Source organism: Urocampus carinirostris, chromosome 8 (assembly GCF_059441175.1).
Source record: "Urocampus carinirostris isolate Australia breed hairy pipefish chromosome 8, RoL_Ucar_1.0, whole genome shotgun sequence".
NCBI classification, from domain to species: Eukaryota; Metazoa; Chordata; class Actinopteri; order Syngnathiformes; family Syngnathidae; genus Urocampus; species Urocampus carinirostris.
In genome coordinates, this window is record NC_142356.1 from 13359937 (window position 1) to 13374723 (window position 14787).

Genomic DNA, 14787 nt, shown 5'->3' on the forward strand with positions numbered 1-14787 from the left:
TTGATAATAATCCACGGTGATTAACGGTAGCCTAATAAATAAAGTAGCCTTACTAAGCTGCTACCCGACAATGCCGACTCATTTCTAAAAACAGCGACCAGATGATAAAGGTGCTGTATCAGAGTCAGATCAGGAGGCAACTCCAGCGACTGGTAACTGTACAGTACTGGTAACTGGAGACCAGTACTGTATCTTTTATTCGGGGAAGCAAACTCTTACCTGCCCCAAAAAAACAGGAGAGGGATGGGCAGCATCAGGCTGTACTTGCCCAAGACACCATGGAAAGTGAATGCAAGTAAAATGTCAAAACTAAAATCAGGGGATTTTTCGCTTCTCCAGCACCACTGGTGAAGGGTTCCAAGTACAATAGCAGAAACCTTGAAGTAGGAAACAGTATATAGCAAGAATATAAATTTGATTTGCACGTTTTTTAGGCTAATATGTCTCAGATATTAATTTATTTATATATACAAAATCCCACATTGAAGAGAATGCAATTATTATAGAAACAAATGCACTGTTGGGTCCAAAACTCCTTGCATTGGAGATTAGGCTGTATATTAAATGTCTAAATACGCACATGCCATCTTTGCGTGAGACAGTGTATCCATGTTCGGGGTAGTGGACGAAAGATACATTGACTCCAATCAGGGGGGTTCCATCTGCTGTCAAAACCTGACCACGGATAATTGACACCAAACTGAAAAGAGAGAAATAGAGAGTTAAGAAGCGGAATTTGGGCAGCTAATTAAAAGCTGCTTTCTTATTATTATTCACATACCCTCAGGTCTCCCAAAGTTCAAAATAAAGAGCCTGCAAATGGTAAAAAATGCTGCAGCGAGGCTTTTAACTAAAACAAGATTTTAGACCCTGATTTTAGCTAACCTGCATTGGCTCCCTGTTAGCTTAAGATGTGATTTTAAGGTTCTTTTGGTAGTATTCAAAATAATGCATGTGCTTCCCTCATATCTTTCACATTTAATTTCATGTTCTGGTTTGGAGCTTTCGCTCTGAAAATGCTGGTCTACTAGTGATCCCAAGATCCAAGAAGAAATCTGCAGGTTCGAGATAGGTGCTGTGGAATGCTCTGCCTTCTGAGATTCGATCTGCAACTTCAGTGGAAATGTTTAAATCTAGGCTTAAAACATACTTCTTTTCTATAGAATATGAATAACCTATATTTTATGTTGACAATATCTGTGTATTATTTGTTATTGCAACATCTGTTGCAGCCTGGTCATCCTGGAAGGGGGATTACCTCATGTCCCTTCTCAAGGTTTCTTCATTTACCTCATGTTGAGGATTTGGAATTTTTCCTTGCCCTCATGTAGGTTTTAGATCAGGGGATGGCGTCATAGTAGTCTATGGTTTGCAATAATCTGTGCTCTGTGCAGCCCTTTGAGATTAAGGGCTATACAAATAAACATGACTTGACAATTCAAGAAATGCATGAAACATAGTTTATCAAGGAAAAAATATACACAATATCCTTCTACTATTAAAGTGTTTTTCAACCAGTGTGCCGTGAGACTTTGTTTAGTGTGCCGCTGGAATTTGCCCAATTTTATCTTTCCCAAAAAATCAGGCCATTATTCAGTATTTTTGCTGTCTTCAGACAAGGAACTGTAATAGTCATCCATATCAGTAGGTGGCAGTAGATTTTCATATACTTTTTATATACTAATTATCTGCTCATGAGGTAGCACAGTACATTTAATAACCCAATTTGTTTAACAAAGTGGTTTAAAATTGCACTGTAAAAACAAAAACATAAATAAAGCACACCATTTTGTTTTTATTTTAAGTATTATTTTCTTCTTTTTATATACTAATAATCTGCTCATGAGATAGTACAGTGAAATATTTTACATAACTTCATTTTCAAACATTTTCGACAGACGGTGTGCCTCGGAACTTTTTTCTAAATAAAAGTGTACCGTATTTTCCGCACTATAAGGCACACCGGGTTATAGGGCGCACCCCGAAAAAATAGTTTTTGGTCCTATTTTTGACATACATAAGACGCACCGGATTATAAGGCGCTACAATGGGAACGTGGACATAACAGTCAGATAGTTCAGTCCAACTTATTACCCCCTTAACATTCCGAAAGCTTGCAAAGACGCAAATACGTGTCGAGAACACGTGCGGATGCGGTGTCCGTAAGATGTCACTCAAATGCATCGTTCCATCATTCGTAAGGTTAAAGTCTTGGGATTCAAGAAATGATAACCATTCCTTAGTATCTATTTTCTTTTTCGCTCGCAACTTCACTGTGCATATGACAATAAACACTTGGAATTGAGTTGAATTTAAAAATAGACACTCCATTCCATCCATTATCTGCACCGCTTATCACAGAAACATCGAGTTCAGTCTGAAACAAGATACAGGGACAATATAAAACCCGGAATAGCTCACCGAAGTTGTTGTGTTCATAATAATGTGCAGCCAATGTCCTCTTATATCCGTGAGGGTAGTAAATCCAGGAGAATACAATATTTACAAATACAGAATAGAAAAAAATGCTTTCTCGATGCCGTCAGCCACATGCTATACGCATTCATCTTTTTCGGCCAATTGCAGGCTTTGTTTGCCGTTTAAGCCAATGGCAGCCTGTAAATGATAAAACGGATCCGCCTCTTGACATCCGAACAACTTTAGCCAATAGTGATCGATTCAAATAATGATTGACACATTGGTTAGCCAATGAAACGCCGGTAAATAAATCCCAGCATACACCGCGTACTACTTGGCGTTCGGGGGAAAATCTAGTCGGCGGCTGCAAGTTAGGTGGAAAACTTTGCAACTTTAAAATTGATCCACAAATAAGGCGCACTGTATTATAAAGCGCATGGTCAGCTTTTGAAAAAAATAAAGGCTTTTAGGTGCGCCTTATAGTGCGGAAAATACGGTACCTTGGTTCAAATACAGTTGAAAAACACTGTACTATTATATCAAGATGCGAAATAAATATTGTTCTGGATATATAGTAGAAGGTAAAGACAAATTTATAGGTACTTAGTGGTCTATTAAATGCATGTAAAATCACAGTAAAAGGTATTTTAATCATAGCCATGTAAACTGAGCTGCACCAAATTGAATCAAATTGCAATCCCACAGAGTCAAACTGAATTGAATTGTTCCTCTTTCCAAATAAACGTTTTTTGAGTTCTTTCGGTTCCCACATACTGCAGTAGATAACATCTTTATATAACCCATGAATATTACATAAAGCATGCATACAGTGTCTTCCAAAAGTATTGCATTCACCCTTTCCGACATAATGCCATATTTCAGGCTTCCTTGATAAAAAACTCGAAATATTTTCGAAGAATCGACAACATCTGAGACACACGAAAACAAACCTTTTATATTGTGCTGACAAATAAAACATTGAACATTGAAAAAGTAGTGCATTTCTAACAAATCTCTTGAAATTACAGTTTTCATAATAACTAGGATAAGTTAATTATTCTCCCAATGTAACAATACAGTGATCAAAAAGTGTATTTTAAACAACCAAGTAATATTAATATTAACTGCATAATACAAAACAAGATAATCAAATTGACTAAATTTCATTGAATGTATCACTAAGCCCCAATTACGCACATGTTAGCAGGCTCACAAAACTGCAGAGCATGCTCATGCAAATTCTACGAAATGAGTGCTACATGGAAGGAGAAATCAAATAAAGACAAAAGTGCTACCCGCAGGACACTCTGACAAACATGCATTGGTGGATAAGGGGCCGGTCTGTACAATCTGCATAAAAGATAGGTTCGTACAAGTAGCTCCTGCGTGTGTGTAAATCCAATCTCTCTCAGTCGTTCACAGGTCAGTGATTTAAATGATTGTCTTTTTTGTAACTAACAGAATACAGTTATGTATTCTTTGTATCCTTTGTATTCTTTGTATACTTTTTGTTACTGCTAAGCGCAAAGGGCACCTATTTATATGCATTTCCCAAATAACTCATGTTATTACCTTTCCAGCAGCTCCACGTTATTCGCACTTTTTGTGATTTATTGTTTTAAGTGTCTGCTTCTATCTTTGGTGTTTTTCGTCCTGTTTGACAACTACACTTTGGATGACTTTCTATCCTATCGTTATGGGTTTTAACGCACAAAGATGCGTTTATTCGAGGAATCAACTCCTTGCCCTGAAGAATTCTCGTGCCGGCATGATGAGGGGGCCCTATCGTGGATGGAGAGCCGGAGCTAGCTAAGCGGCTAGCGGCGTTATAAGTCTTCGATACCGTCTGTAATCATGGTAAATGTGAACTCTCTACCAAATAAGATCAACGAACTAGCTGTGCTGTTGAAAAACATCAAAGCGCACAGGGAGTGCAGTTTGCTGTGTTTTACGGAAACGTGGCTCACGTCTAGCATCCCGGACGCTAACGTGTAGCTACCCTGAGCTACCGGAGCTATCCGGAGCTACCTGGCTTCAGCGATGTTAGACAGAGACAAGAAAGCCTGCGGGAAGCGGAGAGGAGGTGGACTCGCGAGGTGGTGTATCCCTGGGCAAAGATTTTCATCTGCTGCAGGGATGTCGAACATTTGGCCTAGCGAGTGACCTCATCCACTCCGCTGTGGCTAAACTACAACAAAGCACCCCAAGGGCATCCTGTTAATCTGTTAATAAACAACAAAGGAGACTGCTGGAAGTGTGAATTTGCCTTCGCGGATGAATAAAGTATCTATCTATCTATATATCTATCTACTATTTTATTACCAAGTTCATTATTGAAGTAGGGTTAAATAGACTCAGTCAAGCATTAAAAATATAAATTTTCGAGGAAAACACCTAGGTGCCCATAGGGCATCATATCTGATCTATAGGATTCAGGTCTGGATTTTGTCAAGCCTATTTTAACACATTTATATTGTTAGTTTAAAACCATTTCATTGTATATTTTTCTTTTTTTCCTACCTTTTATTGAACGAACTTTCACCGGATATGACATGGGTGGATTCAGGACCAAGGAGGAAGTGGATGCGTTGGTAGAAAGACCTGGCAGCCTAAAGACAGCAAGAGAATCATAAACAGGAAACAAAATGCTTGTAGTCTTTATTGGGGAGTTATATTTCTGTCAGTAACATGTTTTATGCTTGGGTTTTCAAACCTGCTGAGGAGTCAGTGAGGAAGGTGATCGGCTAAGTACTTCCACTGGGTCGGGGGATCCTTTGCAGTACAAGTGGTTCTGACATGAGGGCTGCAGACAGCAGTCTGGATCCATACAATCAGTCAAGCCATCTAAAATCAGAAAAAGGACGGGGTTTTTTCTACCCGAGTTGTGGTGTCAGTAGTCACTGGCTTAGGTCGGGGGTCAGCAACCCACAGCTCAGGAACTGCATTTGGGTCTTTAGCGTAGTCTAGTGGCTCACTGGTGCATTTCCAAAGATATTTATAGATTTATATTTTTGTTGTAAAGTGCTAGAAAATTATTGGAGTTGTTGCTATTGCCATGTTTCTTGGTAGTCTGACTCTACAGACCATGCAATCAATGAAGAAAAATAAAAGTGTGTGAAAATGACGCCGACACGCCTGCTCTGGTGGCTTGTAATCATGGCGTTGTCATGTGAAGCATCACTGCCCCCTACTGGTCGCACCCAAGAAGACAACTCTATTTAGAAAACCAGCTATTTTGGCTCAGCTAAGTGAGCTCCCAGTTCAGATTTTTTTTACTTTTAATGATATATTATCAATATTAGTCAAGCATTATGCACCAATTTTTTTTATTAATCTTCCCCCTGAGATTCAATCTGCAACCTCAGTGGAACTGTTTAAATCTAGGCTTAAAACACGCTCTACTCGATAGCATATGAATAACCTATATTTTATGTTGACAATATCTTGGTATTATTTGCCCTCATGTAGGGTTTAGATCAGTGGATGGTGTCATAATAGTCTGTGGTTTGCAATAATCTGTGGTCTGTGCAGCCCTTTGAGACTCTTTGTGATTAAGGGCGTCACAAATAAACATGACTTTTAATATGGTTTCTGAAGGAGGACAAACATGGCACAAACACATAGAACGTTTTCCCATGCTGTAAAAATGCGTGAAATAAAAATTACATTTCAACTAGGGGTGTAACTATGAGACGAGAGGGAAAATCAGCCGGTACGAGTTCAAGGGTGGGAAATCAGGAGTTTGACTGTCGCTTTCTCACTGGTACCCGGTGGTAAAAAAACGGGACAATGGTTGTTTCCTTGAACGCACCAACGTCAGATATTGTGACGTGAAGTCGTGGTTCTCAGGGTTGAACTCCAGTCTGGAGAACTAATCTGCGATGATAAACTTATTTTATCTCTCATCTTTTCCTTGATGAATACTTGCTCCTTTATCTTCTTTGTTTTCTTTTATCCTCGCTGTTAAATATGAAACTGGAGTGCCACGTCCAATTTTGTTGTCACAATATTTTCCACCCATTTTGTAACAATGACAATAAAGGTATATTCTATTCTATTCTATTCCAACCACACGGGCTTCTCTTCCAATAATATTGTATACTTTAAAGTCATCCTTTTTCGTATCCTAATTACATAACCCCTTAACATGTACCGTAAATTCCAGACTATAAACCGCTACTTTTTTCCCAAATGTTCAGCCCTGCGGCTTATTCAGTGATACGGCCAATTTATGTAATTTTTCTAACTGCCACCAGCAGCACCCGAGTACAAAAAGTACGATTTAGACCGGTGGAATAAGTGCGCCGAGGTAGACGGCATCCTCTTAGTTTGCGTACGAATTGTCAGTCTGACAATGTATATGTGAACATACCTCCTTCGTTGTCCTTTCCGTCAGTACAGAGAGTTTCCATGGCTACATGGCATCCTGCTCCTCTCCAACCTGGCTGACAGATGCAGTGCCAACCACTAGCCTCTAGGGTGCATCTTCCATTGTTGTTGCAGAGACCCGGGCAGCCCTCTGGGCGGTGCAAAAAAAAAAAAAAAAAAAAAAACCCATAAAAACATAACCAGACTTAAAGCAGTATGAATAGTCAGAAGGGTGTAAAATTGGCTTCAACCAGTATACCATTTTAGAAAGATGGTGGAATGGTAAATCATGTTGTGAAAGAACAGTCTTTCAATCACTTTTAAAAACTTTTGGGGAAATCTTCAAAAAGAACATGAGACTTATTTTCAAAAAAGACAGCGCTAAATTAGTTGGCAGTACTTGTAAGAATTACATCAGCGCACTGTTTCGTCCAGTCCATTAACAGCACAGTAAATGTGTGTTATGATCATTAAAAATATGCTATGAAGTTATCCGAACTTGCATAGTAATTATTTGGTTTAAAACATAAAACTCAATAAATAACTTGCTTGACAAATTGATCAAACATTTTGCTCTCTGTAGTATATTATTAGGGTAAATAAAACATGTTTGTGCATTTATTATAACCTTAATTCTGTAGCTTATGAATGACTTATGTTTCATTTTGATGATGTCTGTGTATTGCTGTCCCTTCTCAAGGTTTCTTCGTTTTCCCCATGCGGAGGTTTTGAGTTTTTCCTTGCCCCCATGAAGGTCTTAGATCAGGGGATGGTGTCATAATAATCTGTAGTTTGTAATAGTCTGTGGTCTGTGCAGCCTTCGGAGACTAGTTTTGATTAAGGTCTATACAAAAAACATGACTTGACTGAGGTTTTTGAGTTTTTCCTTGCCCTCATGTAGGTTTTAGATCAGGGGATGGGTGTCATAATAGTCTGTAGTTTGCAATAGTCTGTGGTCCGTGCAGCCCTTTGAGACTAGTTGTGATTAAGGTTTATACAAAAAACGTGACTTGACTTGACTGAGGTTTTTGAGTTTTTCCTTGCCCTCATGTAGGTTTTAGATCAGGGGATGGTGTCATGATAGTCTGTAGTTTGCAATAGTCTGTCGTCTGTACAGCCCTTTGAGACTATTTGTGATTAAGGGCGTCACTAATAAACATGACTTGAAATGTTTTTGAGTTTTTCCTTGCCCTCATGTAGATTTTACATCCGGGGATGGTGTCATAATAGTCTGTAGTTTGTAATAGTCTGTGCAGCCTTCTGAAACTAGTTGTGAGTAAGGTTTATACAAAAAAACATGACTTGACTTGACTGGGGTTTTTGAGTTTTTCCTTGCCCTCATGTAGGTTTTACATCAGGGGATGGTGTCATAATAGTCTAGTTTGTAATAGTCAGTGGTCTGTGCAGCCACTTGAACTTCTTAAGATCAAGGGCTATCTCAAAAATATGAATTGACTTGCTGTGTTTTTCAGATTAAGAAAGATGGATTCTTTAAGTAAAAACATTAGTACTGTTGTCATGTTACAAAAGAGTACAACATAGATTATAGGAGTTCCTCCATTCCATAAGCTTGGTTTATTTACAGTGCCTTATTAATTATGTTGCGCTTAACATATAAAACCATGGGGTTTATGACCCTGCTAAGGTCCTCAATTGACTAAACAAGTTAATGGTGAAAGTCTTTGTTGTGTTTTTCTCGGAGATAAGTCACAATTGGCCACTCCACAGAAAGGCCATTAGGTAAGGCTTATTGGTGAATGCCAGATTGCTGGGCTTTCACAAATAGGAACAAACCCAAAGATGCAATTTGGGCCCCCCTACCTATCACCTGAGTAGGGACTAAGACACTTGGTGTGTATCGAATCAACAAACTGGAGTTTGAGATGTACAAACTTTGACTACATATAGTTGGCATCAAAGACACAACTTCGGCTCAAGTACTAATCCTCTAGAGACAAGAAGAGACACTTTAAGATATGGGCACACTACCCCATTTCTGCCCGGCTCATTGCCTGCAAATTGGAGTTATCCACAGAGAACAGGAAAGTAGCAGCTCTGTGCGTCAGTAGCGTTGGTTTTGTGAGTCCTAATTGTTGTTGCATGCTCAAGAGGGACAGGGCTGCTCATCCAAGACAAGAGGCCCTTCTCATGGAATGGCACTTGACACCAGGGCACTCAAGGCCGAGTTCAATTATTAATTTTGTTATTGTTTCAGCAGATTTGCAGTTACATTTCTCGAACACCTTAGGTGAAGAAACAGGCTGAACTTACTAATGACCATCGACTATTAATCCGTTGGTTCTGATATTTAGGAGATGCCAGTCCAACCTGGCTAAACCAAACGAATTTAAGAAGGTGAGCAGGGAACACTGGATAAAGTACCCTGATAGAGGATGAGGAACTCTCAACTCTTCATACATATCTGAGTGGGTCCAGGAGATATTGAGCCTAAGTGGACTGAAAGGTTCAGCCTAAATCCCAGCTGTTTTTTTTTTTTTTATCTTGAATGCTCTCTATGTACAAGTCAGATATATAAAATGGTTCCTACTGTCAAACTGTGTTGGCCGCCTACCCACACAGGGGATGGCTCGGCCTTGCCAACGTGGCAATGTTTAAAAAGGGTCTTATCTGGTTCCAACTGATGATGTGTGCGAGAGTACTTAGAGATAAGAACTCGCCAAGCAAGGACAGGTCCAATTACATAGCAGATAAGCTCAAGAGTTCTATCTCAACACTGAGAGGCTTAATCTAACAGGACAATGCCACCTACTAAAAGCAGTATGGTGTCAGACCTTGGCTGGCACAAACTGAAGAGAGTTTGTTTTTCCTGCAAGGGCTGGACTCCACCAATGTCACCAGTTCTGATGTAAGCCTTTGGGGAGGAGCTGGTAGGACCAGCTTGGTGACCAGCATATCAAACCTCTTCTTTTTGCTGCAATCTTCAACCCTACCATAGCCGGTCCACCTATGCAAATTGGGATGAGAATCAACTCTTACTCGATTTGGGAACTCATACTGAAAGGGTTGAGGAGCAAGCTTCAGGTCAAGACTGTTATCCTGACCCAAGTTGTGGGGTTCAGATTTTTTGGGGGGGCTGGTTCACAAGTGAGGGGGAAGTATGTAATTGGAGATTGCACAAAGATTAATAAAGGCAAGAACATTAATTAAATGTATTTAATGGTCAATTTAATAGTAGGTGTGTACAATTCGACTTGGTGAAGCATATTTTTTGCGCTAAACCAGAAAATGTCACTATGAAAGCAAGAAACTGTCATTCGCTTTAATTACAATCTAATCACTACTAACTATGACAAAACACATTTTGTCATACAATTGACTAGGGGATGCAAATACTTTCAGGAAAATATATAATTTCTTGATTTGAAGGAAAAAAAAACCCACCTTTCTTCAAACACCAAACACACATACTGGTTCAAGCCAATTTACACCAACACATAAGCATGGAACGTATTGGACAATTTAATGACAAGGACAAACTCATTTAAACAACATCAAAACAAAGACTGAAATGTTGTAGTTTCACATGAATCTACTATAGTTAAATTAATACGCACCATAGTCACAATAAATTCCAATACTAATCAGATGTTACGATAATAAACTATGTTATAAACCTTACAATCATACTCTGTGCATATGGAATCAGACTATGGTTATTGAAAGAAAATAAACACAAATCAGTTTTAGTATGCTAGAGCGAAATAAATTTTGTATAGAAATCATTTCATACATCAAAATGTTCAATACCAGTACAGTAATTTCTCGGTTTACTTTCGCAGTTTCGATACTCAGCGGATTTTGAATTGAACCGTCTTTATTGACATTGATATCAACTTATTTTGCATTATGTTCTGCAGCAGACATCACACAGCGGATGCTACATTACGGTGGCAGGTCGCAGAGGGCTCAGTGTGTGTATGCGACTGTGATTGGCTGGTTTACGCTGTCAGTCAAAGAGTAAGGCGGGCGCAAAAATCAATGGAACCCAAAACAAACGACAAAGCACGGCAACAGCGAGTATTTAAGCGGCTTGTTACATTGAAAATAAATTCTTCAATCAAATCGAACTCTGAGGAAAGACAGAAGAGTGCAAGTAAACGGTAATCACCAGAGGGTGCTTTGTGGATTGTTATCGTGTCCGGGAAGGGCCTTAGGTGGCAACTGGGGGGGGGGAGCAATAGCACGTCCACATATCCGATCTAATGTTGCGGCTATGTAACAAGCCAACTCTGCCGAGCCTGTATCTCAACAACCCCAGATCCTTTATCCATAAAATGGATGACCCGAAGCTAAAACTCTTAGGAAACCGCTACGTTCATGACGGTTTCATTTGAATTATCCCTGAGACCTGGCACAACCCGAGGATCCCTGATGCTAGCGTACAAATACTCGGCCGCTCTCTACTGAAAGCACCCTCCGAATTTCATTGTACTATCGAATAATGACAATAACGACCATTCGTTTAACTGCAATACTGCGCTCCGTGTTTTTATTTCTAGATCGATTGTTGTTATTTTGTTACACTCCTATATATTATATCTTACTAATAGCTAGTAAAAACTTTAAGATAAAGCTCCCCAGCTACATCAACACTGTTTCTCTTAGAACAATAAGTGCAATGGACAAATCAAATGTACAAATCCATGTGAAAACACAACTTGAAAAGAGAACTACACCAAATTCAAGAGCGTGTAAGTGAAAAGACTTCACTTGACTGCCTCTATGAAGCATTCCATTAACACAAACTAAAAACCAATAAAAGCCTTGCTGAAGACACATAGATGTGGAATGAAGCTGTATGTGAAAAGGGGTGAAGGCACAAAACAGAGCAGCATTAACTTATTCAATGCCAGACCTTTTTCTTAAATATGTGTTTGTGTAAAGTAGGCTTAAACGTATTTGCTCAAAAGTATGTTTTTCTAATCAGATTGTATCCTGTTTCTTTGTTTAAAACTGTTGGTACCGTCCCAGGGGGAGGGGCAGAGGGCGTTTCTTTTCTCCTTTTTCTTTGCCATTTTTTACTCTTTTTGAAGGCCTCAGAAAGTGTCGTTTTGTGGCAATATAGGAATTAGACAACAGAAAGCTTGAACCCTTATCTTTCATTAGACATTTTTAGCTACCATGGCTTGAACAGCACAACCCACTGCCACTACTGCTGTAAGCACAGTGGTGATGAGTTGGTCTGGTATTAGCTGGGACAGGTTGATGCTATGCTTACTCATGCTAGCTGTAAACACTGTCAGTGATGAGTTGGGCTAGCGAAGCCAGTCCAAATATTAGCTCAAGCTAGCTGTAAACACTGTCAGCAATGAGTTGGGTGGGCACAGCAAGCCCAAGTATTAGCTGGGACGGGCTGATGCTATGCTTACTCATGGTAGCTGTAAACACTGTCGGTGATGAGTTAACAAGTCATAATAACAGCTAAATCCTAACAGCTTCATGCTAACAAATTATGCTAACGAATACATGTTAACAAGTAATGCTTAAAGCTACAAGATTACTACTTCATGCTAACAAATTATGCTGCTAATAGCTAAATCCCAAAGGCTGCAAGCTAACAAGTAAGGCTGACTACATGCTAACGAGTCATGCTAATAGCTAAATGATGAATGCTTCATGTTACTAAATTATGCTAATGGTTATATGCTAAATGCTTTTTGCTTACAAATTATGCTCACCGTTACTTGATAACAATTAAATATTAACAAATTATGCTAACAGCTTCATGCTGACCAATTATATTAACGGCTACATGTTAACACTTCATCCTAACGGCTACATGCCAACTGCTTCATACTATCAAATTATGCTAATTGGTCAATCCTAATGGCTACATGCTAACAAATTATATTAACAGCTACTTGCTAACGGGTTATGCTAATTGCTAAATGCTAACTCCTTCATGCTAACGGCTTCAAGATAACAAATTATGGTAATGGCTACATGCTAACGAGTTATGCTAAAGGATACATGATAATGGCTACATGCTAACAAGTTATGCTAATGGAGGAGTCCCCCCACAGAACCAAATTAAGAACTACAGATGCATTTCAATGAATTTAAAATCCAAACAGTTACATGCAAACAACCGGGGTTATATATACACTGGTAAAATCTTCCAGATCCATCACAACTCTCACAATTGCCTCGGGAATTGTCTAGTCTAGCTATTACAATTGTTAGTAAATAAACTTTCTGTGAAAGGATGCATTTTAAGCAGAACTTCTATTGTTTGTTTTATTTTAATTTTATTTTTTTTGCATTTATCATACCTTGAATATCTAAAAAATGCTTTCCATAAACATTAGGTCACTTTGCTTGCAAAATAAGATTTTTGGCAGGAACACTGAACTGATGCATTAAACTATGTGTTATATTTACAAAATATCTTCTGTTTCGGGTGAAATAATCTTGCTACTCTCACCACACTGCCGCCACATGGGGGCCGCCGTTTAATGGAAGCAACACTAAGAAGTGGGGGCTTCCTCGATGTGTGGACAAAGATCTAATCGAAGCCACTCCTACCATCTCATGGTTATTCATTGTATTGAAATCATTCACAGAGGCTTGATACTCACCGATATGCAGTGCTAAACCCTTCATAATAGTTTTTTTTAATCAAACAAGTATATTTTTACGTTTTGGCACTCAGGGACAATACTGTTGAAAATGTATTTATACATTATGGCATTGAATGAGTTCAAATGAATGAAAACACAGCAAGTTGCTTAACACAAAGAACATCAGATTCTGGAGTTTAACAAAACAGGACAGACATATTATTGGTACATTTTCTTCGGTGTGCATGTGCGTGTCAACAATCGAAAAAAATAAAATAATCAGAAATTTAAGAGATAAAAAGGAATGTATACATAGAAAATGAATTTTTGGAAAAAATGCAAACATAAAAAGCATTTTGGAATAGCAAAAACAAGCAAACCATGGATTATGAGATGTCTGTACTTTGGGACATGGATTCCTTTAAATAGGCTTTTGATATATTACCTTTATATCCTGAGAAAAGGAGAGGGCACCAGGAAGAGAGGGAGGAAAATTAGGGAAAATGTGAAAATTAGGGAGAATGTAAACTGAGGAAATGCAGGTAAATATAATTCGGCAATGAAAGTAAAACAATGTATAGGAAGGAAAGAGAGGACGTGGGAAGAGTTACATGGAGTGCAGGGAAAGAAAACCTCACAGAGATATAAAACAGTCACCATATTGGATTTTGTCATTTTAGAAAACAATTTTTTATGTTTATAGAACTGCAGCTGGCATTAGTTTGTATAACATTCTTATATCTTGTCCTGTAAAATGAGTCAAAATTTTATATGATCTCTGGGCAAGCATTTCTGTGTTAGTATTTCTATATTATAGTATTACTGTAGTAGTATATTTTTAGTTGTATTTTTGTAATATTACTGTAGATTTATGTCTAGTATTTCAGTAGCAGCATTTTTTTTTCATATTTGGTATCACATTTGTAGTCTTTTCTTTTCAGAATGAAAGCAAAATAAGAGTTTTAGGACGTTTTTAAGCACTAAATATGACATTGATTTTGGAGTAGTACTGTAGTTGTGTATTTGTAGTATTTTTTAGGATATTTGTGTGGTATTCTGTGCAGTTGTTTGAGACTCTTTGTGATTAAGGGCTATACAAATAAACATGACTTGACTTGACTATGTATGTTTAAGGCAATTTTCAAAGCAAATAGTGTCTGAAACATGTCGTATTTGGTTTTCGGGAGTATTTCTACTTTGTAAAGACAAGTATCTACCACTTTGGATGTGAAATGTCAGATACTGATCCTTGTAGGACTGCATCTATCGATTACTTTTATTAATCATTAAATCGTTCAATTATTTTTTACGATTAATTGATCAGATCTTAAAAAATTATTTTAAATATACTTCTTCTTACTCAAATATTTAAATGTTTGACAGATATAAACACAAAACCCCAGAATATTATATAATATAA

General features: G+C 38.2%; 1 protein-coding gene across 1 annotated transcript in view; it reads right to left on the minus strand.

Moving 5' to 3' along the window:
* LOC148360750 (teneurin-3-like) overlaps positions 1–14787 on the minus strand; it is a 238694-nt gene that overhangs the window by 98621 nt on the left and 125286 nt on the right. The window contains exons 14-17 of the mRNA XM_088341657.1: positions 6791–6937; positions 5132–5262; positions 4939–5027; positions 581–700 (exon numbers count right to left, since the gene is read on the minus strand). Of these exons, the coding sequence (XP_088197783.1) occupies positions 581–700; positions 4939–5027; positions 5132–5262; positions 6791–6937 (487 nt within the window). The remainder of the gene's footprint in view (positions 1–580; positions 701–4938; positions 5028–5131; positions 5263–6790; positions 6938–14787) is intronic.